The 24480-nt window shown below is 43.1% G+C and overlaps 1 protein-coding gene and 1 long non-coding RNA gene across 11 annotated transcripts in view; one reads left to right on the top strand and one right to left on the bottom strand.

Annotated features, from left to right (window-relative positions):
• The window catches only part of tenm4 (teneurin transmembrane protein 4), a 180504-nt gene that overhangs the window by 138257 nt on the left and 17767 nt on the right, over nt 1-24480 (bottom strand). For all 10 annotated transcript variants that reach the window (XM_089013414.1, XM_089013406.1, XM_089013404.1 and 7 more), the window contains exons 2-3: nt 10886-11192; nt 10089-10370 (exon numbers count right to left, since the gene is read on the bottom strand). In XM_089013414.1, the coding sequence (XP_088869540.1) occupies nt 10089-10370; nt 10886-11114 (511 nt within the window). In that variant the 5' untranslated portion in view covers nt 11115-11192. The remainder of the gene's footprint in view (nt 1-10088; nt 10371-10885; nt 11193-24480) is intronic.
• LOC148888098 (uncharacterized) lies at nt 15539-24293 on the top strand. Its single transcript, XR_016117183.1, has 3 exons — nt 15539-15673; nt 16371-16432; nt 22436-24293. It is a non-coding gene; the product is annotated as an uncharacterized LOC148888098 (long non-coding RNA).

Below are 24480 nucleotides of genomic sequence, written 5' to 3'. Positions count from 1 at the left end.
TAACAAATTGTTGTACTTAATCAAGCAAAGTAAGGATGAAGCAGCTGGAGCGTACAAAAATACCTGGACTACCAAAATGTGAGTGGCAAGATGAGATGGTGGCAGCAAATTTCACAAGTGGCAGTTTGGCACATTAGTGAGCAATTATTCCAAAAGGAGGCCAAGTTGTTGAACAAAGTTGTTAAAGTGATTTGCCTTTGCCACTCCCTGTTGAATTGGAAAACAGTACCGATCGGATTCAATTAAAATTGAACAAACAGACACAAGTTTTGTTCATTTTGACGTCCAAAATAAAATGGATTAAAAAAAATCTTTTAATTTCTTGATTGGGGTGGGGTGTGGGGGGTAACAAAACAACTCTGTGGTGGTCCAATGATTAGGGCCAGCCTCCTTATCTCGCCTTGAGCAGGAAGAGTGCGTATTGCCTCTGCTTAAAGCCACATAAATATAATCACGAGTGGGGATAATTAGCTGGATCTTCTGTGGGTTTTAGGAAAAGAGCATTCGGATTAGCCTGATCATCCCCTCTTGCCTTGCATGTCCCACATCGGGCAGTGGGCAGTGGAAGCAGAGCTGAGCCCCTCCGGGCCCTTGAATACAGCAATGCCGGTTTCGACGATCCGACTAACTGGCAGGAGGCGGGCGTGCAGCCACGCTGATAACGACCCAAAATTGTCCACAAGGGCCTGAAAAGCCCCACAAATTAGCCTGCAAATGATCCAGAGAAGCTCAGCACTGTACTGTAAACCGTGACCTGGGCCCAGAGAGGAAAAAAAAGTGGAAACAACTAAATAATGCCAAAAGAAACATTGTGGCTGAGACGGCTGGGATCCACGAGCGATTGGCATCATTGCTCATCAGTATTGGGAAGCAGCAGTACAAGTACTTTGTTACTGTACTTGAGTAGTTTTTTTTTTACTTTCTTGTCTTTAGTACTTGATGTGTTCAAGCGCCATTTCGATAAAAACAGCGTTACTCCTATTACAAGATATACAACAAAAATCAAGAAAGCAAAGTAAAAATGAAAAAAATACAATTTCTGGCTAAGTGTGGAAAAAATTACATTGACCCCAAAATTAATCATTAGGAATGCCACTCTGAGGAGCATCCGGTGACACCAGAAAGTCAATTTCATCCTTCTATTAATTATCAAAGCAAGTCATGGTCATGAAGTAACTAAGCAGCTCCAAATTACAACATTGGAACCACCATGTTTGACTGTTGGCATGATGTTCTTTTTATCAAATGCAATTTTTTTTGACCAGATGTTGTCATGTACAGGTGGCACTGTAGGGCCCTGCCTGCAGCTGCACGTGTTGGTCGTTTCAATCAGTGGCAGTTAAAAGAACTCCCAGCATGACCATTTAGTGTCGGGTCATTGTTTGTTTCACCCTGTCAGGTTTGTTTCATCTTGTCATGTTTTATTCCTGGTTTTGTTTGATACTTTGGACCTTTCTGTTCTGATGACTTTGTTGTTTGAGATTTTGTTCCTGCTGACTTTTTTTATACAATTTGTCTTATACACACTGCTCCTCCCCCCTGTCTGCATTTTTGGGGTCCACCACCACCACCACCACCACCTTGTATATCGCGACAGATCTAACCTGGACGGCTGCAAATGGGCCCTGGGTCGTAGTTAGGGCACCACTGTTGTAAACTGCACAACCACTGTTTCACATGTTGTTTCGCAAATGCAAGATTTCCTGCTTTTTTCATGTCAGCTGTGATTTTTTTACATACTCTTATGGATGCCATATTTTACATACTCGTATGGATGCCATATTTGTCCATTTTGTGATGAGTGAGTCATAATTAAGGTCGGATATGGTTCTGGCTTCTTTTATGATTACTTATCACTGCACCACTGCAGTCATTTTAGTTGGCAAACAACTCCTGGGAAGGTTCACCACTCAATTCTCTGGCTCTGACCGGAGGTTCGCCTTAGTCCCGAAATTTTGGGAATGGCCTTGTCATCTTTTCCTGAATAAACATTTTAGTCAGTTTGGTTCTGGTTGGTTCTTAAATTTCTTTGGACCATGGCATGATGCATTTATTTATGCAGCTAGGAAACAACTTCACTTTGTCTGACAGGTCTTATTCCATCACCTGACACACACACACACACACACACACACACACACACACACACACACGCGCACACACACACACACACACACACAGACACACACACACACACACAGCCCGGCGGCTGACAAAACCCTGACTCGTCATCAGCAATATCAGAACATGTCGAGATTTACGAGCCGCAACTCAGATCAATGGTGAAAGGCTGCAGGCGGTGGTATCAAGCAAAAAGTATCATCTCACATTTTTCTATAAATACAAGAACTATGCGCGCACATCTATTCTGTATGGACTCTATATAAGAATCAGATTACATGCTGATCTCAGTGTGTGTGTGTTTATTTCTATTTAAAAAAACTTGCATAAAACTTTATGATGACCACAAAGCGGTGGTACATTACACAGTAGGAAAGGCTACGTTGTTTCATATTTAATATATTTTCAAGGGACAATAAAAGCAAGGAAGCGGGAAACAATGCTGATGTAATGATCTGTTGAAATGAAAAAATATATATTTATTTAATATATATTTAGTATATATATATATACAGTAAAGGGAGTCCGAAAAAATATCGATATAACCGGAATATCGATATAACGAGACTTTACTGTATATATATATATATATATATATATATATATATATATATATATATATATATATATATATATATATATATATATATATATATATATATATATATATATATATATATATATATATATATAAATGGTCGTTATTAGTTGTTTACAAATAGTTTGGTGAAGAAAGTGAAATGAAACAACCAAGTAAATGTATTCAGAGCTGCCCATTTCTAAATGTGCTTAAGAACCTCCCCGACAAGCACCGTTCATTTGCAGTCTGGATATTTGGTCCAGCTGTGCCGTCTCATTAGATTCAATGTGCTATATATATATATATATATATATATATATATATATATATATATATATATATATATATATATATATATATATATATATATATATATATATATATATATATATATATATATATATATATATATATATATATATATATATATATATATATATATATATATATATATATATATATATATATATATATATATATATATATATATATATATATATATATATATATATATATATATACCTACCTACCTATATATATATAGGTCGGTGCTGTTGGACAGTCTGCAGCTGGATGGATGCATGGTTTGAGGAGCCCGCGATAAGAAGGAAGGAGCGTCAGCGCAGAGCGCCGATGCGTATGTGGGACTGTTGCGGATTGGAATTGAGGCAGATTTATGTGGGACAGGAGATGTGAGACAATCTCTTTTCGTCAATGGATGCTACAGCTGCGTGTTTGCTTTCAACATTTAGCTTGTAGTCGACGTGCACATTCCACCATGATGTCCCTGATCCACTGGTGGAAAGACGCTTTGATCCTCTCCTCTTTCATCTAGAACTGCTTCATGTCATCACAAAGAGGGTACAGCAAGTCTCTCTATGTCTTTGTTTTGTCATATTGTCTCTATGCTGATATATATGATATATCATGATATGATATATGATATATGATATATATATATATATATATATATATATATATATATATATATATATATATATATATATATATATAAAAAATCCTCGTCTCACCCACCATGGGTGGTGTCTGTCCCCATTTCAGCTCGGGTCCTCTACCAGAGGCCAGGAAGCTTGAGGGTTCTGCGCAGTATCCGTGCTGTTCCCAGCACTGCGCTTTTCTGGACCGAGATATCCAATGTTGTTCCCGGGATCTGTTGCAACCACTCGTCGAGTTTGGGGGTCACTGCCCCAAGTGCTCCGACCACCACAGGCACGACTGTCACCTTTACCTTCCAGGCTCTCTCCAGCTCCTCTCTGAGCCCTTCGTATTTCTCGATTTTCTCATGTTCCTTCTTTCTGATGTTCCCATCACTCGGGACCGCTACATCCACGACAACGGCTTTCCTTTCCCCTTTATCTATGACCACGATATCTGGTTGGTTGGCCATTACCATCTTGTCAGTCTGTATCTGGAAGTCCCACAGGATTTTTGCTCGGTCATTCTCCACCACCTTGGGAGGTGTTTCCCATTTTGACCTTGGGGTTTCCAGTCCATACTCCGCACAGATGTTTCGGTAGACTATGCCAGCCACCTGGTTATGGCGCTCCATGTAGGCTTTCCCTGCCAGCATCTTACACCCTGCAGTTACGTGTTGGATTGTCTCAGGTGCCTCTTTGCACAACCTACACCTTGGGTCTTGTCTGGTGTGGTATATCCCTGCCTCTATGGCTCTGGTGTTCAGGGCCTGCTCTTGGGCAGCCAGGATGAGTGCCTCTGTGCTGTCCTTTAGGCCAGCCCTCTCTAGCCACTGATAGGACTTCTTGAGATCAGCCACTTCTGCTATGGTTCGGTGGTACATCCCGTGTAGGGGCTTTTCCTCCCATGATTGTCCCTCTTCCAGCACCTCATCCTCTGTTCCCCATTGACTGAGACATTCTCTGAGTACATCATCCGTTGGAGCCTTCTCTTTGATGTATTCATGGAGCTTGGATGTTTCATCCTGGACAGTGGCTCTCACACTCACTAGTCCCCGGCCTCCTTCCTTACGGCTTGTGTACAGTCTCAGGGTGCTGGACTTGGGATGGAACCCTCCGTGCATGGTGAGGAGTTTTCGGGTCTTAACATCCGTGGTCTGAATCTCTTCCTTTGGCCACCTTATTATTCCTGCAGGGTATCTGATCACTGGCAGGGCATAGCTGTTTATTGCCCGGGTCTTGTTCTTGCCATTGAGCTGGCTTCTGAGGACTTGGCTTCTGAGGCCTCACCCGCTGGAGGTATTTGGTCGTAGCCGCTTTCCTTGTTGCTAATTCGAGGTTGCCATTGGCCTGTGGTATACCGAGGTACTTGTAGCTGTTTTCAATGTCTGCTATTGTTCCTTCAGGGAGTGAGACCCCTTCAGTGTGAACTACCTTGCCCCTCTTAGTCACCATCCGACTACATTTCTCCAGCCCGAATGACATTCCGATATCACTGCTGTAGATCCTGGTTGTGTGGATCAGGGAGTCTATGTCCCTTTCGCTCTTAGCATACAGCTTGATGTCATCCATGTAGAGGAGGTGACTGATCGTAGCTCCATTTCTGAGGCGGTATCCATAGCCTGTCTTGGCGATTATCTGGCTGAGGGGGTTCAGTCCTATGCAGAACAGCAGTGGGGAGAGTGCATCACCTTGGTATATGCCACATTTGATGGACACTTGCGTTAGTGGCTTGCCATTGGCTTCAAGTGTGGTTTTCCACATCCTCATCGAGTTTGCAACGAAGGCTCTCAGGGTCCTGTTGACCTTATACAACTCCAAGCATTCATTGATCCATGTGTGTGGCATCGAGTCATATGCTTTCTTGTAATCAATTTTTCTTGTAATTCAATGTGCTATATATATATATATATATATATATATATATATAGCACATTGAATCTAATGAGACGGCACAGCTGGACCAAATATCCAGACTGCAAATGAACGGTGCTTGTCGGGGAGGTTCTTAAGCACATTTTAGAAATGGGCAGCTCTGAAAACATTTACTTGGTTGTTTCATTTCACTTTCTTCACCAAACTATTTGTAAACAACTAATAACGACCATTTTTCTTAATATGTCCCATTCTTGGTCGAGGGATAAAGATTTTGGATTAATTAAGGACATTCGATTTCGATGGCTAATGAGGCAGGAGTTTCAACAAGCTCTCCCCAACTTGGCCTGTTTTGCGTGACTGATGACAAATGTAATTAGTGTTTAATCGCTTTTCACTAGCTTTCATGTTTGTGCCGCCCGCCTCTCATTGATTTCCTTATTCTTTTATTTCCATTCCAGCCAAAATGTTGCCTAATAACACACATTGAAGTTGTCACAAAAAAGTTAGCTCGCAACAGGATGGGCGCTCAAACATGATGATGTTGGGCTTTTGCTCTTAATGGTTAAAAAAAAGACCATTATACCGAATAATATATCAATTAAATCGGCATAATGTGCTAATTGGATGTTTGAAAGAGAATCAGGTTGATGCTTCAACGGCTTGTAATAAGAAAGACAACATTGTGTCTGTTGTTGCCACGGTGACCCGAGATTACCGACTTTACTTGAGCCTTCTTCTCATGCTATGGGCCAGCCAGGACAAAAGCCTCTCGTGATGTGTCCGCTCTGAGCGCCATGCGGTGCTTCTACAAAACGCTGACGTGATCAGACGGGTTTATTTTTAGGTATTAAATAAATAATGGTGCATGTTTAGTTCAAGGCAAGTTATGCAAGCAGAGCTAAAGTGAGCATTCTTTGATGTCATCATCAGTTAACAAATTCACATTTGCCGCAGATGAAACTTCAGAACAGCAGGGGGAGCAAAAAAAATAATAAATCTACCCAGGATTGTGGACCAGCTAACCAATTGATGAGCCAACAACTGACTAAGTATCAAACTCACTCTCTGACTAACTAAAGAACTAATGGGCAATTTATTTTCATATTAACGAAATGATTTGCTCGCCAAATAACCTAATTATAAACAGACTTCTTACAACCAGCAGACTGACGATTCGCCTTCCCGACTGTGGGATGTTTCTATGTAGGTCCTATGTTGCGTTAGCATGGCGATGAATTGACTAGTGACTGCTACACTTTACGGCGTATTCATACATTGACGGTGCTAAACGGCATACATTCTGTGGCGCAGTTTAGCTTTCGGCTTTGACTCTGTATTGTCTCTGTGGCAAGCTAAGACATTATTTGGATCACAGAGGCATTTGCAACAACTTAAGTTGCTAAGTAATTTGTGTGCAGACATTTGTGTTGGCAGAGATAAATGCATAGCCAAGAGGCTGTGGAACCACGTAGATGCAGAAGTTTTGCTTTTTAGGGGAGGTTGGCCTGAAACGATGCCTCAAGGCAAGACTCCACTCTCACGAACAATTGCCGATGTCAAGAGCGGTGCAATCCCTGTCTATTTACCTGGACAGCACATAGCTTAATAGTTGACGCTTACAATAAAGATTTAGGGTGCAAACAGTGATATGAGGACAGTTTGGAGTACCACAGTCATCTTTGTTGGACCTAGTGGTTGACCTGTCCCAATGCAAATAGGAGTCTAAAAGTGAAAAGAAAAAATCCTTTGGAAACTTTGTTGGCCTCTTCTAACAGGAAAAATGTCCTCAAAATTTGTTTCAGGCACCTTTACTAATCAAAAATAGTACCTGCTATGCATGCACAGCCGCAGAGAGCGTGGAGCTATGGCAGAGGCAAGCTAAGCTCTTTGGTACTGTGATGCCATTTTCAGTTTCAGTAAGTGGGCAGTACAAGGTAAAATGGTCGCCATTTGGCCCGCTCTCTCCCCAAATGTACTCTCGACAGAAATGCTGTGTTTCAAATGAATGACTTCACTCCCCTAGGCTAGTTAACCAACCAATGAGATAAATATCTGGATACTTCAAAAGACACTAAGTGATTAGCCAACAATGTGAAAAATGAATTAATAATGGATAAAATAGGTTAACTAACGGATTGACGGACTGACAAGCACCACCATCTGACTCGCCAACAAACCACCGAACAACCCACACAGCCTCACAAGCGATAGGCTTTTTCCAAGACGTGGCCTAGCGCGGTTATGACAAAATTTTGACAAAAATTGGCTGGCAGGTAGGTACCATTTGATGGAAAATGGGGCAAAATGCAACAACTTAGCAACGGGCCAAGTACCACGTGCATGTGGGACACGGCTAACAAAGCCAGTGGCGGCTCTTTTAAGTTACAGTTAAGACGCCCGCCTTGATGTTCTGCCTCCGCGGGGCCTCGCTGTGAGTCAGCAGGCGCTTGCTGCTCCAAGTGTCCTCGCGGGGCTCTCTCGGGAAAAGAGCCATGATGGGAAACACACACACACACACACACACACACACACACACACACACACACACACACACACACACACACACACACACACACAGAAATAAAGCCTGTCACACACCAAGATTTGTTTTCTTTTTACAGATATGTTACATTTGCAAGTCAAATTGCTTTTCTTCGGATCTATGTGTTTGTTTTCCCCTTTAGGCTGGTCGTTGGGTAGGTAGCTCAGCAGCTTGATCGATGAATAGATGAATGGAAAGTAAGCCAAGCACACGATTAAACGATAGCTAGTTCTAATCTCTTCTGTAGTCTCAATGTTGTCTACAGTACGATGGAGGTGGCGAAAAGAAGATGCTTGAGAGCAGCGCTTGCTTATTTGCATGCATTAAGTGGAGGGTCAAGCCAGTCACATGTGAAAAGAGGGATTGGGGATGAGGGGTTGTTGGCACGGGGAGGGTGGATGCCCGCCGGCTTGAATACATTATAAGGGTGCATAAATGGTTTGTTGGTTTAGCGACATTGGCGTACACGCAAGAAGCAAGCCCTACTTGATGGATTTTAATTAACTTGCCATATAGAAATTGTAATTGTATGTTATCAGGCTTAGCTGAATTAAATGACCCCCCCTCAATGTAAGTGCTCTTCTGCCTGAGCCAGTGGAATATAAATGCTGTTTACCAACACGATGGCTTTCTCCGTAACCGCGCCACATGCATGATATGCTGCAAGCCGAAACGCCGCCACCGTGCCAGTAGCTTTTCTTTAATTATGTAAAACGGAGGACCAATGTGGAGGCTCCGCACACTCTGCCCTGACCCGAGTCAACCACTCAAATGGATTCCCCTGCACCCTCCTGCGGACATTTCTGTCACTAAGAAAAAACTTCAGAAGATATAAATGTAAAACTATTTGCAAGGTTCTCTGCAAGGCTGTGTCGGGGTGATTAGAATCTCACCACATAAGCTTAGTTCTATGCCGTCAAAGTGTACGAGGGAAAAGATCATCATCAGGGGTTAGCGCGGTACAAAAAATGAAAGTGTGAGAGTAATCCAAGCTAATATGAAAAGAAGTATTTTTGTAGGTAACTAGACACTGACTGAAGCTGAGATTTCAAGACCTTGTAGTGCGAGGAAACGCGTTTGGCGACTTGAAATTGAAGCCGAGAGAGTGCAAGGCAGCAGAACAAAATGATTGCTCACAACCAATCAATAAGGGAAAAGTGACAGACTCACAAAAATAGCTAGCGCAAAAAAAAAAATACTCAATACCTCGCTTCCATCTCTCGCATCTTTGCGGAAATATCTTTATCAAGCGGGATTTTCGACAATGGGATCGTTGACGACGGCTCGACCTCTTATGAATTACAACAGCCACACTAGGCATTATGATGTCACATGTTTTGTTTTGATTTGTTCTCACGCTCAAAAGATAAATAAATACAATTAAATTGTTGGGCAGACAGTAACAACATTTTTTGTGACAAACAAACTCATGGGTTCAGCCACAGCGGTAGGGGATTGGTCAGTTCTAACCAGACGGGAGAACACATTTTCATGCTAGCAAATGATAGCGCTACTAGCAAATGTCAGCACTGCTAACAAATGTTAGCTCTGCTTGCAAATGTTAGCACTGCTAACAAAGGTTAGCGCTGATAGCAAATATTAGCGCTGCTAGAAGATGTTATTTCTGCTAGCTAAATTTGCAATGCACTGCCCATCTTATGGTGAAAAGAGCATGTCTGTGCCATCAATCCAAGCAAGACACAAAAAAATCAACTAATTGGCCAGCCCTGCAACAATTATCGTGTTCGCTGCATCTGTGCTTCCGCCACGTCAATTTCTGAGTCAACGTAACTGCTGAAATGTAAATTAAAGCCGGCAGAGGCCATTTAGCGGATGTAACATCTTTCGACTGACACTTCACACATTCAAAGCGTGGCAGTCGAGACGAAGGTTAAAATCATCCTTCGAGCTGTGTCTGCCGTTTTCGCTACCTTGTTCAAATGACAGGTGAGGGTTTGTTCACACCTGCACTTGAGCATTTGCCACCTGAGAGTGACGGTGACTTCGTGGTGACAAAACAGGTTCCACTTACCGTTTTCCGTGTTTTCATGTTCCGTGTCGGTAAGCGTCAGATTGGAGTTGGCCCTGCTGGAGAGGCACGAGCTTCGGCCCGACTTGGGGTTGCCGCCACGGGCCCACAGCCGGACGGCGTGCTCCGGGGACGCGACGCCGTCCGTCTCTGTGTCAGCATCCGAACCCACGCTGACAGAGTATTCGCGGTGCGCCATGCCCAGCTCACCTCGGTAGGCCGCCCCGTGATGGGCAGAAGGGAGGGCGTCCCCGAAGCCGAGGTCTCGCAGGGAGAAGTCGGGACCTGCGGCCGGGCAGGAAAAAGCCACGCCTGATTAAATACGACACCGGATGCTTCATTTAGTATAATGCAGTCGGCGTTGGCGGCTGCGGTTTGACCTTGAGACATAATGGAGGGGCACTTCTCTTTTAATCATGCACGTTTGTGATCTTATGACTGCATGTGTAGCATTTAGCTTGTTGCTAGGCAACTAATCAATGACTCTCGAGAACATGTCCTCATTTTTAACAACCCCAGTGTGGTAAAGCTGTATGCAGGGTTGAAAAAGGATTCCACTGTGGAGCTCCTGAGCAGATAAATATGTTGTGGCTTGAGTGGATTCCATTGCCACTTGTCCTAAATAAAACGCTGGCATGTAACTTGGAGTTCTGAACATTCAGAAAAGATCAAATTCCTCTCGGAATGTCTGTCATGATGATCCATGAGCAGTACCTTTGCTTTCAAATTACAAATGGACTTTAAAGCTGAGCTAAAACTTGGTTGATGTTCATGTTAAGATAGCAGATAAAAAATCCCACCTTGTCGACCGAACTCATCCACTTCGTGGTGGACCAGCTCCTTGACCCGGTTGCCGTAGGCCATGCGGGCGTCGTGGTCAAAGGCCTTGAGGGTCTCGGTGGAGCTGTACGACCTCGGATGGGCTTTGCCGTCCTCACTGTCGGCCGATGAGCTGGTGTAGCGCCGCTCAGGGGGCTCCTGCCGGGCCGAGGTCAGCGAGCGGTACGGACGGCGTTCCTTTATTTCCATGGCAGTGGCGCCGCTGCACTCAGTTTTTTTTTCCGTCAACAAACACGAGTCAACTGGGACGGGTGGGTCTCAGAGATTCTATTAAAAGGACAAAAAAAAGAAAGATTTTTATGTCAAACAAAGTATGAAAGGTACAAGATCAAACTGAAATGCAAGCTGCCATGTGGCTCCTGCTAAATATTGAGCTCCCTCGTGATGCCAAACAAGAAAAAGTTTTTTGCCACCTTAAAAAAAGTTTCAAAAGGGAAGGCTTATTTTGGCGGCTGAAGTCAGGCATTTAGCTTCAAAGCAGACATTTTTTTGGCTCACAATGACCATTTGAATCAACAATCCCCACCAAATGTTTCCCTCAACAACACAAGATTTGGTGGACATGTAAATTATGAAGACCCATGAAAACTTCTCAAAAAGCATTAACACAAAAAGGCAGTCTTGGGTTCCTTTTGAGTGTCCTTTAAGACACATGTTGGGTTGTATCAAATTTTAAAAGCTTCTTCCATATTTTAGCGGATGTTTATTTTGAACTATTCGGAAAGCTCTGCTATAACCCCCCCAAAACCGCTCATAGTTTGAATTTCCCTTTTGTTTCCCATCAAAATCCAGTCCACTACCCTAGTGGAGTCCGATACTCTTCTGGGAACAAAAAACAACAGACTACAAGGTACATTCTTGAAATTTGACAAAGACTCCTTCTCCCTCACATTAGCATGGTGTCAAGGAACAGTTTAAAAAAAAACATCAACAAAATTAGCAAGTGAAACCCGGCCTCCCCCGAGAGGATGAAGAGCCCTTACAGCTGGCGAGGGGGTGGCGTTTCCGCGCACCCCCGTGCGGCCGAGGTCCTCGCACGGCGGCCTCGAGTCATTAATCAACGCCGTCCTTTCAGCTGTCGATAGGTACAAACACAAGGCAAAAACACAAGGCAACAATGGTGGTTTTTCAAGCACATGTTTTGCCCCCGAGCGGAGGCAAGTCTGCTCCAGCAGCGGCCATTGTTCCTTGCTTTGTTTTTCCCCAAGCAGTTGCTAGCGTACCATCCCAAAATGCAATGACCTCCACCAAGGAGGTTATGTTTGCATCAGCGTGGGCGGAAAATCCGCGGCGTGGTGCTTTGGAGTGTGAAGCCGTATACTGATAACAAGATGATTGTTTAAAAATCACATTCCTACTTTCAACAGACATGATCCAAATATTTTCCAAAAGATACTAGGCATTTTTCACTTCATTTAACGCATTCACTGCCACACGTGCAAAAATGTGTCCAATCCAGTGCCAGGGTTTCTATCATTGTCATGCAATACACCGTTAAAAACCTTAGACTCTATTCTTTCAGCAGAAAAAGAGTTAATTCCTAAATTAGATGGGTCTGGAGTTATATGAGCTTGAAATGAGGATGGCTGTATACAGCGCTTTAACAACAACTGAAGCTGGAACAAAGCGCGAACATGGAAAAAAGGGAAATGCTGGCCCGTCGTGGAAGGCAAAAACCATTGGCAGAGGCCAAAAAAAACAACAACAACAAATTCAGGAATAGCGCCCTACGTCATATTTTCAATTTCAGTTCAATGCCAGTGAATTAGTTAATTTTGAGGACTGATGTTTTTAGGATTCCATTTCAACTCCAAAAAAATCTGCCGATAACGTCAGTTCGAAATCAACTCTGGCATTGTTGAATGAATTTGATGACGTGGCCATCTTGCTAATTAAAATGTATTGACATTGGGACCAGCAATGGGAGCCCTTCGCTTGGTTTTGGATCAATATTGCCAGGGGGTGGAGGATGAGAGTTACATGACTCAGCATGATTTGAGTCATGACTTACATCATTTTTGGTTTCATCGCCGAGACAAGTTGACCATTTTTGTGGAGCAGGCCAAACCAGCAACTCACAAGTATACTAAATGGTAGAAGCCATCTTCCTCAATCAGGAAACACAAGGCAGCGACAATTTCATTTGGTTTCAAGGATGATGTCGTCGGACAAATCGGTGTCATGTGAAATGGCAAAGTGCCCATCTTCCAACTGAAACATAGGAGACAACCACGCCCTCATCTAATTTCATCTGAAACGTTTCCCACCCGCAAAGCGGAAAAGCTAGGTTAGCTTTGCAATGTTAGCCAAGCGATAAGAAGGCAACAAACTACTAGACTATACAGAATTTGTATTTTTTTGTGGAGGTAACGAATAAAATGAAATAACGTGACGTCTAACGTCTAACTATAACACAAGTGCGGGAACCGAATGCTAAGTCGCCGATTGCGGTAGTATGACTTGACTTTTGACTTGCTGAAGCCAACCCTTGCTTGCGCGAACTTGAAGTTGTAGACTTGGGAGCTTCTTTTTTGCCTTCTTCCTAGCACTGAGCATCACACGTCGCTATCATGTGATAAGAAGCAAATGTTGATTTGACGACAGCACCTTCATTGGGCGCGTCCAAAAGAGATAGCTGCTGTATTTTTTTAAGCGTTATCATCATCTCGGGAGCAGGGCGGCATGAGAAACAAGTGAGGAGAAAGGTTAATGAGGAGACACTCACAAAGAGGAGTTATTTACAACCGACTTTGACAAACGACATGTCGGCTAGCGTCCAAATGAAGATAGTGACCAAGCGGTTTCATTTCAAAAAGTTCCCCCCGCAACCACCTGAAACCACTAGTGCATTATCTCGCCAATGATTCCAAATTGATTAGGAGTCGGCGGTGGGGGACAAAAGAAGTGATGGATGGTCTGTTTTGCCATCTTTTTTCCAAACAATTCGCTGAGTCATCATTTTCCAAGAGCATTGTTCGCGATTGGCAAAAGGCACCGCATATTGGTCGGAGGCAAAGCACATTAAAACATTTCAAATGAGCAATGCATTGCACTCATTAGCTCACGTAGAATGTGTGCGTGTGTGTGTGTGTGTGTGTGTGTGTGTGTGTGTGTGTGTGTGTGTGTGTGTGTGTGTGTGTGTGTGTGTCTCATTACAGTCTCATTAAATGATCCACACAGCGCATCTTCATCGGCGCAGCGAGCACATGTTGGCCAACTGGGACTTGGGAAAGGTATGCAATATATTATGGATGTATTATATATACCCGTACAGCATCTAATGTTGGGCAAATGCACGGTAAGAATACCAATCGGGATGCAACAAAAGCTTTACAATCAGATGCACATTTTGCAAAAGGTAGAAACGTGCCTTGGGGGATTACTGAAATATGGCCGGGTTGAGAAAAATTAATGGGATCAAGTAACCTGTGTTTTTGTCCAACATTTGCAGATGAGTCTACTTGTTTTTTTTTCTTTCGAACTATGAAATAAAGTCCGGGAAGCTGTTGCAGCATAGTGGTTAGCTTTTTCTCACAACAAAAGCCTCCACCCACATCACTTTGCAACTTGTTGACGTCTTATTTCATTGCAAATGGTAAAAAAAAAGTTTCTTAATCCCAGTTAGTCCTATTTGCCTAATTTGGCTTTGGCGAAGGTCACACTATGTGAAACTGAACTTAGTTCAAACAAATTTGACCTAAAAACAGCAAAGAAGACTTTTCCCAAAACAACCTCCAGCGAGCACGTCAGTCACTTGTGCGGTGTTAGCCTTGCGCTAATCTGTCAAGTCGATCCAGCCATCACACCCCTCGCCCCATCCCATCCTCCATGCACACCGCAGGGACCACCAGGCCCAGTGAAAACATCGCTTGCTTGTTTTGTGCCCAAGCTCATCGTTGCAACCGTTGCTCTGGTGTCAGGAGTCACTTAAAAATGTCATCTGAAGGAAGTGGGCGGCACAATCGGGGAAGGGTGGCTTCAATATAAATGCAAATGACTCCATGCTATCCATCACGCAATTAGCCGGTGTGCTGAGAGTTGCTATTCAGCACCGCCGCGTATAAATCTCACTTTCTTTTGTCTGCCGTCATTAACCGCATGCCGCTCTTTACGTGAGACACAAACCGGAACAAGACAGTGGGAAACCGTTGAGGAATTTAGACGGCATTCAAATATATCATCCAGTGATTTTTTTTTCTTTTTGTGTTTGTTTTTTTTGTTGACGACAGGTCACGACCAAATTCAAACAGACAATCGCAGAACCCTGCGATTGGTTCGTAAACATTCGCAAGTAATCAAAACCACGTACAAAAGTTTTAAAATTGCTTATTGATGCCACAAAATCGTGACAAAGCATTACTTTTTTATTTTACAAGGCAGTCAAACCACTTCACCGTGGTTTGACTGGCACATTGGTTCAGATCTCTCACTTCAATACACTTCTATGACACTGCTGCAATACTACTTTCCTATTTCCTAGACGACTGCATCTCTCCGTGGCCTTCTCACACCAAAATCCCAAAACAAATTTGGAATTTGCACTTTGTTTGGGCTTTTGTGCCGCTCGAAGCTTTGGACTCGAGCTTTGGCCGCTCTTGCGCAGTGCATCGCAGCGTTGGGCTGACATCGGCGACATTGTCTGGTCGGTTCATTGAAAGCCGAGAAAGGTGCACACAGGCGCTACTTCTCCTCTGGAAGTCTTTCACATGGCGGACCTCCATTCAAAAGCCTGCTGGCTTGACATAAAGGTATGTTTTCAATAGAGATTTCGGCCTGAGAGGCCTATGTGTGTGTTTGTGTGTGTGTGTGCGTATGTGTGCGTGTGTGCGTATGTGTGCGTGTGTGTGCGTGCATGTGTGTGTGTGTGTGTGTGTGTATGTGTGTGTGTGTGTGTGTGTGCGTGTGTGTGTGTGTGTGTGTGTGTGTGTGTGTGTGTGTGTGTGTGTGTGTGTGTGTGTGTGTGTGTGTGTGTGTGTGTGGCCAGTTCCGCTGAATTGCTCGCCAAACAAATTGGAATTCAGCCTCAGCCAAGCAAGGCTAAAGGAGGGAGTGGGTGGTGGCGGGGGGTGGTAAGGGGTGTTGGGGTACCAGGGACTCCTTCCAGGATCAAAAGCTAACCCCTCCAGCACACCAGTGCGTTCAACTGAATGCGTAAAAAGTCCTCAACATAAACACAAGTCGACGACTGACTGCAGCTGGAATTCACCGCTAATCAGTAGCGCTTGGTGCTTAGGCAGGGAAGTAAGAGGGGGTGAGAGTTACATGGCTTGAGTCAGACTTGAGATTTGCGTGGTAAAAAAGTGAATGACAGTTTGGACTTGGCAGGCTCGATTTTCATGAGACTTTGTCGTGTAGCAACAGGACATGACAAGACTTTCATGTTTACATTTGGGGATAGGGTGTCAGTGGATTTGTTTCTGAATGGAACGTTTTGTTAACTCTCAGGGTTGTGTCTTGGATAAAAATCAGGAAAGAGGAAGACCACACGCTAGCCGAGAGACTCAAAGGTAAGAGAAAGAACCCACAAAGACACAATGCTAGCTGAGCTTCTTCATAGTTGAGCATCTTGCGAGCTGAGCTTCTTGCTTGCTTGTCCAATGCTAAGTCTATGTATGTAATGTCTAGGTCAGGCATGGGCAAACTACGGCCCGCGGGCCACATACGGCCCGTTAGGCTTTTTAACCCGGCCCGCCGAACCTGCCCAAATTATAGTAAAAAAAGTGTCTGAAACTCATGACAAAAAATTAGCGGACAACAGGGCAGATAACTGAAAAGTTGCCTGCCCCATTTTTCACAACTTGAAGCACAATGAGAAAACTAAACACATTAATAAACATTTGACACAAAGTATAAAGTTTTTTTTAAATCTAGAATGTACCAACGACAAATGCTACCTTGCTTAATTTACACGGTAAATGTGCATGGCTTTAGATTTTGCTGCAGTCGTCGCTCGTCATTGTGGTTCACAATGCAACGTTTGCATTACTTCCTACGAGCCACTAAGCCCCTTTCATAAGTCTCACGTACACTTTACAGTCACGGTTTAATGTAAATTTACGTTTTGTAGCGTCACATATGTTGTTAGCTTCTTTTGAATCTTTCTTCTGGACTGAGGTTCTTTGCATCTATTTTGGAAAATTATATTCAATTGCACGACTTTATAACGCTTGCGAAAGTCCGGAAGAAAGAAGCAGGCTTCTGATTGGCTGCCGTGCCGAGTATGCAAATTTCACTGCAGGTAGCCTATGTCTGTGTGCTCGGCGACGGTACAAGTGTATTGTTTGCGCGTGAAGGCGAGGGCGTCAGTGAGGAGTTTGTTGAGCGCGCGGTCAGGACAAACCATCTATGATTTGGCGGAATTTAACACAAGTCGGTATTATTGAGCTTGAATATTTCGTTGTGGAATAATATGTTTTGAATGATGAAAGTGATTCCATTTTTCAATAAATGTTGATTTCTTTAACTTTGCCCCTTCAATGAAAACTTATTAAAAACAGACGCAATCTTGATGAATCACAGTGCATATGTTATTTTAATCTATTTCCATTTCCTCCTCCAAGTATCTGCGAAATAGTATGTAAACGCCATATTCCTTGAGACAAATTTATTAACTGATCAGGGATATTTTTCACATTTGAAAGACTGTTAATAAATTGGGTTCTTACTGTGCTATGAGGTTTGTACACACTACATTTAAAGGACAACCGGCACCATTTTTTTGTGTTTCCCACTGACACCAGAAAAACGTTTTATAGCATCTAAAATACCCAAAACAGGCAGGCTGATATTCTTAGTTAAATGAAAAACACCAATAAAAATGACTTCAAAATGAATCCGGAAATGGCCAGTTTCAGAAGGTCCCACCCCCTTGTTCGTGACGTCACGCCAAGACGTCTTGCCTTGCTCGAGAATCAAAACAATGGCTCCAGATTCGGAGAAGATGCTTTCTTGTTACTCATCCAGTTATGAATATGATTCAAATAGTTCTGAAGAGGAAAGCATAAATGTTTGCAATTGATTCAAGGAGTCCTCCCATATCAATTCGAGCCGTCAATGACAGCAATGTAGCACCCAGAAAATGCAGAAGATTGCGCCCAAGCTCCGTTGGAAATGGGCTGATTTGCCAGCTGGGAATTTGCTTTAGCGAATATCAAATAGTTGTCTTGGTGCAACACACAACGATTCACCATGGCGTTATTTATGTATTTTCCTTCTAATTTCGCCATCAACACGAAGTTTTCAGACCAAAGAAAGTACCCAAAATGCATTGTGTGTCGCTTTCTCGGTCAGGGGCGGTCCAAACGTGACGTCACATGGGGATCGTCATCAACTCGAAAACAAGACTTCGTGAATATTCAGCGCAAGTCTTAGAACGTAAACTATAGCTATATGCTGTGGAATCTTTGTAAAATACGCTCAGTCAAAGTCATTTGGAGTGATTTTATAAATTATGGACATAACTTGTCCGGAGGCGTCGGTTGTCTTTTAATGCTTTAGGTTTAGTATTTCCGGCCCAAACACTCCCTCCAAATGCTCCTGGCCCGGCCCCTCTGTCAAATTTTAGAACCCAATGTGGCCCGCGAATCAAAAAGTTTGCCCACCCCTGGTCTAGGTACACACACACAACGACAAATACAGTAAAGTCTCATTATATCGATATTCTTGGGAGTCAGAAAAAATGTCGATATAACCGTACTGTCAATATATCTATCCTGCGCCGAACTGCATTAAAGGGGGGGGAACACGTAAACGGGGTATCTTTGATATGGCATGTCATTTTATCATTGAGTTCATGGATTGTGTATCTAACATGCTTTTTATACAGTAGTGAAGTGAAAAATAAACTTGTGCATAAAATAAAAACGTCATTTACACTTTATTAATGACTATTTCCTTTCAAAAATGCAACCAATGCAAAATCCTCACGTTCTATTCACACGAAACCAAGAAAAAATCAGTCATTGTTGCAAGCGATAAAGATATATGAATGCTACACAATTAAATACATGGATGTAAAACCAAACATGCAACGTTTACATTACTTACGTTGATGAAGTATTCTGCTGCACGTCACGTCAAACTCTTTCGCGGTGAAGGATTTGCGTGTTGGATTGTCCTCCACAGCCACGATTGCCTTGTACGTTGTTCGGATATCACAATTCTTACGTTTCCCCATGGTTGAAATTGGTGTCAAGCAACAGTAATGTATTTTAGCTCTGCTACGCTTTTTTTATTGTGCTCGGTAAGACAGGTCACAACACGGAAAATGATGACGTGACTGGGGTTGGGAGGACCCGACAACGGGGTTCGAGAGAGTGCCTGACTAGAATGACTGTACATGTTTGGTCTGAGAACCGTGTTGCACCCAAAAGCCGCCAGAAGAGGGTATCCAAGCTCCATATAAGGAATCTATCAGCATCTGCTACACACGAGCTGGCGTCTGAAAATGAAAATGGCGTCTGCTACACGGGAGCTGGTCACGTAATCAAGTCACGTGGCCAGGTCACGTGACCAGGTCTACCAACTGCGCGACGATACAGCGACCGATACAGATTTCGATAATGGTGGTACTGTATAGAAACCCCTGAGCAAATGTCGATTCACCATAAGTATCTTTTGTATGGATATAAACAAAATGGCCGGCGGGAGATGAAAAAGAGCACCGTAGTAACCGGATTATCGTAAAAACCACGAATCGTACTAAACGGAACTAATTATACATAAAAAGACTAGAAATGTGCACGGGAAATGAAAATAGTGTCGTAATAAGCAGTATTATCAATATAAACGATATCGATATAACGAGACTTTACTGTACATATTAATTTTACATACAGTGATACCTCGGCTTATGAACGCTTTAGCCATACGAACGTTAAATTCGCGAGAATATAATCTTGGCATACAAACTACTTTTTGGGAAATACACGGAGTGCCACAATGAGTGATGTGTCATTCGCGAACGAGCTGGTTCTTGGAGCTCCTAACAAGGATTCCCCGCCCCCAGTCTTCGGTTAAAGCCACATGTGATTGGTCAAGATCCGTGGTAGAGGAGGGAGGAGACACACGCAGCAGGACACACGCAGCAGTGAGGGGAGGGGTTACAGAAACAGAAACACACACACACATACACGAAAGGGAGACGACAGAGCTTGAAACAAAAAACAAAAGTGAAAAAAAAAAAAAAAACCAAAGTGAAAAGGTGAGCACATGGATAGAAAACACAGTGAAATTTGGACGCATTTCAACTTTATTGATAGTTCAAAGGCAGTGTAGACGGCAAGGTTAAAATATCCCATCAATCAGGCTCCACAAATAAACCGCACAAGCCATCTGTATAATTTGAAGAGAACATACAAGCAAGGGAACTAGCTATTATTGAAGTTTCTAGTGTTTCTGCTTGCATCTGTTACTGTTGCAATATCACAACTTCTAAGATGTACAACCCAGAGGTCCTTGATACACTTTATGCAAAAAGCTATCCATACCATCAAGCCATCAACGACCATCACAAAGGTAAATACAACAACTTTATTATATAGTACAGTTTATTTCTTTAATTACAATACGCTAACACATTTATTTTACATAAAATAATGTATGCTGTGTGTAGTTTTAAGGCTTATTTAGTTGAAAATTATGAAAAGATCCCTTTGTTGCATGAATTGCTCTCCAGCAATGTCAATCACGTAGGTTTATTATCTTTGTAAAAGCAGTGCTGGCGATTACATACGCGGGCCACAATGAGCTGCATTATTTATGAACAACACAATTATATCCTCAACGTGATCAAACGAGTGAACGACGGGAAAGTGCACGATTATCCATCCATCACTTGTGCGAAATTGGGCCAATTTGCACCACACGTAACGACGCTAGCATGGATTTTAGCCCCGCCTGGCTGTTCCAAAATGAATCAGGAAACAACGCACGTGAGACACACACAGCAACCGGCGAATGGAGACAATATAAGCAGCAGCTGCCCGGCATTAGTGTAATGACGGGGGGTGTCTCTTTCCGTGTGGTAATGATGTCATTAAAACAAATAAAAAAGCCTCACTCAACTGGAGAAAATGGTGATGATCCAAGCATTTACCACAAACAAACGAGACAATTCTTACCTGAGGGATTAAAATAGACCGATCATGATCAAGCTGAAACAAAGTATGTCCATTTTTTTTTAATACCTGATGTCGGTCACGGAAATTGCAAAAGAAAATATCAGCGCTCAGGTCAACGTCTCTCAAAATCATAATTCCACACTGCAAACTAATTCCACAAGCAAACAAAATGGCCGGCAGGACATCGTTTATCAGACCTCCCACGGTCAGGCTTTCTTGAAATAAACTGCACCCGCATACATATCTTGAAAGAAAAACAGTGTTCAACAAAACATCGCTTTTTGCTTTTTACTTGTTCTTCCCATGAGCGGATGATTATACGAACAACTTGACTGTGAAATATATAATGAACACCGACATTTTGGATCCAGATGTGGCTACAAGAAAGTGAATGGTGTGTGTGGACGTGCAACGCCACCCCACTGAAAAACATCTGACTACAACCATGGTAGTCAGACGCGCAGGAAGGCCTGAACCCGCATTCAACCTCTGAAGCTCCGAACGACGAAGCAGACATGCGAGCCACATGCCCCCCACTCAAACCAAAGTGCAGCAAACAAGTACAATAGCTTCAGTGTTGTCACATCTCGTCGCCGTCCTGGGCGCGCCCCGCCCCTCCTGTCACCTCCTCCGCTGCTCCCGGGAGACAGCCCCTCCCATCATCACGCACCTGGGTCCCCACAGCTGATTGTCATTCCCTTGATTGTGCCTTCTGACTATATCTACCGATCGCGCCATACAGTCGCCGTCGGAGTATTCTGAAAGCCACCCTGTTACTTCCGTGCCGTCAGATCAGCTGTCACCGGTCTCCCTCACTCACCTCATCCTGCTGTCATTTTTTCATGCGTGCCTCAGTAAAGACTTTTGTATACGAGTATCTGTCTCGCCGTGTATTTTGGATCCACACTCCCCGCTTTCCTTTCGTCACTCGAGCCCAGCCCTCGAGCCTCAAGTGACGTGACAAGTGTCTCATTTAGACTAATAGGAATGTAGTAATTGTGTCAAGGTATCAATGCTTTTCATGTAACACAAACATGCTTCCGATGCTGAGTGTTTTGAACCAGTGTGACAAATTAGCCTTTAGATTTTGACTCAATGTTAGCAAATGGCAAGTTGCAGACGGTCAGAGTCCGAAAACACCTGTTGCGTTGAACGGCGGGTAACGCAGCACCTTCTGATGTATATAAATTTAATCCAGCCACTGAATGATGATCGATCACCAAGGCTCAAGCCCACAATTGGTATCGGTGGTCTCATCTGGACCCGGCCTGGCACAGAAAAGGATACTTCCATCAATAAAACCTTATAAGAGTTAGAAAGTGCCCATTGCGGCCTGATTGATCTGATTAGGTTGCCTATTCCCATCACTTTCGTTTTCTTGCCCCACAGGTGTGCCCTGAAAGACTCTCATGATGGACATGCAGGACCCCGACGCGGGAAGTCCAAATTATTCTCCAGTACAGAGCGGCACTACTTTGACCCCCTTAGGTTGTTTTGAAAGCTTCTCTGTATTTCCCCACCTGTGTCATGTCACGGTGACCCCAGCCTAGTGAAGAAAAAAAAAGACATTATTTTCACACGGCCTCTCTCTTGCACGCAACTTAATGCAGCTAATGGATAGACGCAAAGGGAAGCAGCGATTGCTGTTTTGGTACACGAGCGCAACAAGCTGACGTGCATTTTCATTCTCTGTGAAAAAAAATACCCTTGTGCTTGCTTTCAATTAGAATCTGGCTCGACAAAAGGCGTACGTAGACAGCTTTAAAGAGCAGAGATGGACATAACGGCTGACTCAAAGTCGACGGAAGCATCTTGCATCAGATCCTCTCATAAAGAGCCGCAAGCTTGACATCAAAAGTTTCAAGATACCCGATTCTGAAAAAGAGACATGGTTAGTTGGCAAGATTTGAACTGCATATCATGGAAGACAATCTTCTGCATACTGCTAATTGTGACCGTTGTCTGAAAAGACACAGGAAGTCATGGTTCAAAAGTAGCCATTTTTGAGCTTTTTTCGAAGTTACCGTCAAAGACAAATTTTAATTGACGCGTCCTGAAACGGAAGAACAAAACTCAAAGCTTGGCAATGTGGTTCGAAGCGACTTTTTTAGGGTGATTTGGGCTATTCACACAAGAGGTTTTGTTTCACCGGACGAATGGCAACTTTCAACCGTCGTCCCCCTGACAGATGGGCGACAATTTAAGTCAACCATGCTAACCGTGAGGACTTCCGAGCCACTCAGAAGAAAGTCACTTCAGACACCAACTGCTAAAGCTTTATTTTGTTTTCCTTCCGGGAAAACACTTTAAAAACTCTACACAATATTAAAACAAGATGCTCTTCACTCTGAACCCCTCAAAAGTTTGTGTTGCCCATTTATCTGACTCTGACGCAAAAGAAAGGCCAAAATAGTGAGAGCAACGTCTACGTTTGAAAACGACCGTGTTTCGGGCAGAGCCGAAAGCCCCCCACCACCTCAATGCGCAGCGGGGCAAACGCTGCAATTATTTCATTGAGACACAAAGCACTCACGGAGCCTTGCTAACAGCAGAATGTCTCATGGCAAATAATGGTGGCATATCACACACGTACACAGGCAGACCCCCCATGCCTCCCACCCCCTCACCATCCACCAGTTTGTCTGCAAATTATCATCAGCGCCAGATGTGCAGATTGCAACACAAAACGGCACACATAAGCTGTAAAGCTTTTGAGAGTTACAAAAAAAAAACATATGCTTCATCCCCTGAGTTAAAACGGTTATAGACTACGTTACCCATAATCCTCTTTGTTTTATCTGCTCGGCATTGGGACGATGGCAGTCTTCCAAGCTCTGTCTTTCCGTTTTCAAAACCCAACATCTTGCATATATTTTAAGTGAATCAAGATTAACAACCATTGTGACCACAATGAATAATCCCAAACCATTAAAAAAAATGTAAAACTTGATAAAACTTTGCTGAGAAAGATGACAACTTCTGTGATGAAGGCACTATCACATTATTATTGTGGTTGTGGTTTGATGCTGCACTGAGTCACAGACCACAATTGACGTTAAAAAAAACTCACATAGTGTCCTGCTGCATGTCTTTTGATTTTATATATATACAGTAAAGTCTCGTTATATCGATATTCAAGGGAGTCGGAAAAAATATCGATATAACCGGGACTATTGATATATCCGACCCTGTTTGCATGTAATTTTCTCCGTGCCTGCATAGAAATAGCATCGATATAACCGGGACTATCGATATATCCGATATCGATATAACGAGACTTTACTGTATATATATATATATATATATTATATTATATTTTTATATATATATATTTTTTTTGACGCAGCAGTTGTGAAAAATGTGACTTTTTTGGTAACCCATAATAATGTCATAAAAGAACCAAACTTCATGAAAGTTTTTGTGACAAAGAAGTA

Source organism: Hippocampus bargibanti, linkage group LG14, assembly GCF_051943395.1.
Source record: "Hippocampus bargibanti isolate YZ-2025 linkage group LG14, ASM5194339v1, whole genome shotgun sequence".
In the NCBI taxonomy this organism is placed as follows: Eukaryota; Metazoa; Chordata; class Actinopteri; order Syngnathiformes; family Syngnathidae; genus Hippocampus; species Hippocampus bargibanti.
The sequence above is the reverse complement of the archived record's forward strand: the minus strand, read 5'-3'. Positions and strand labels throughout refer to the sequence as shown.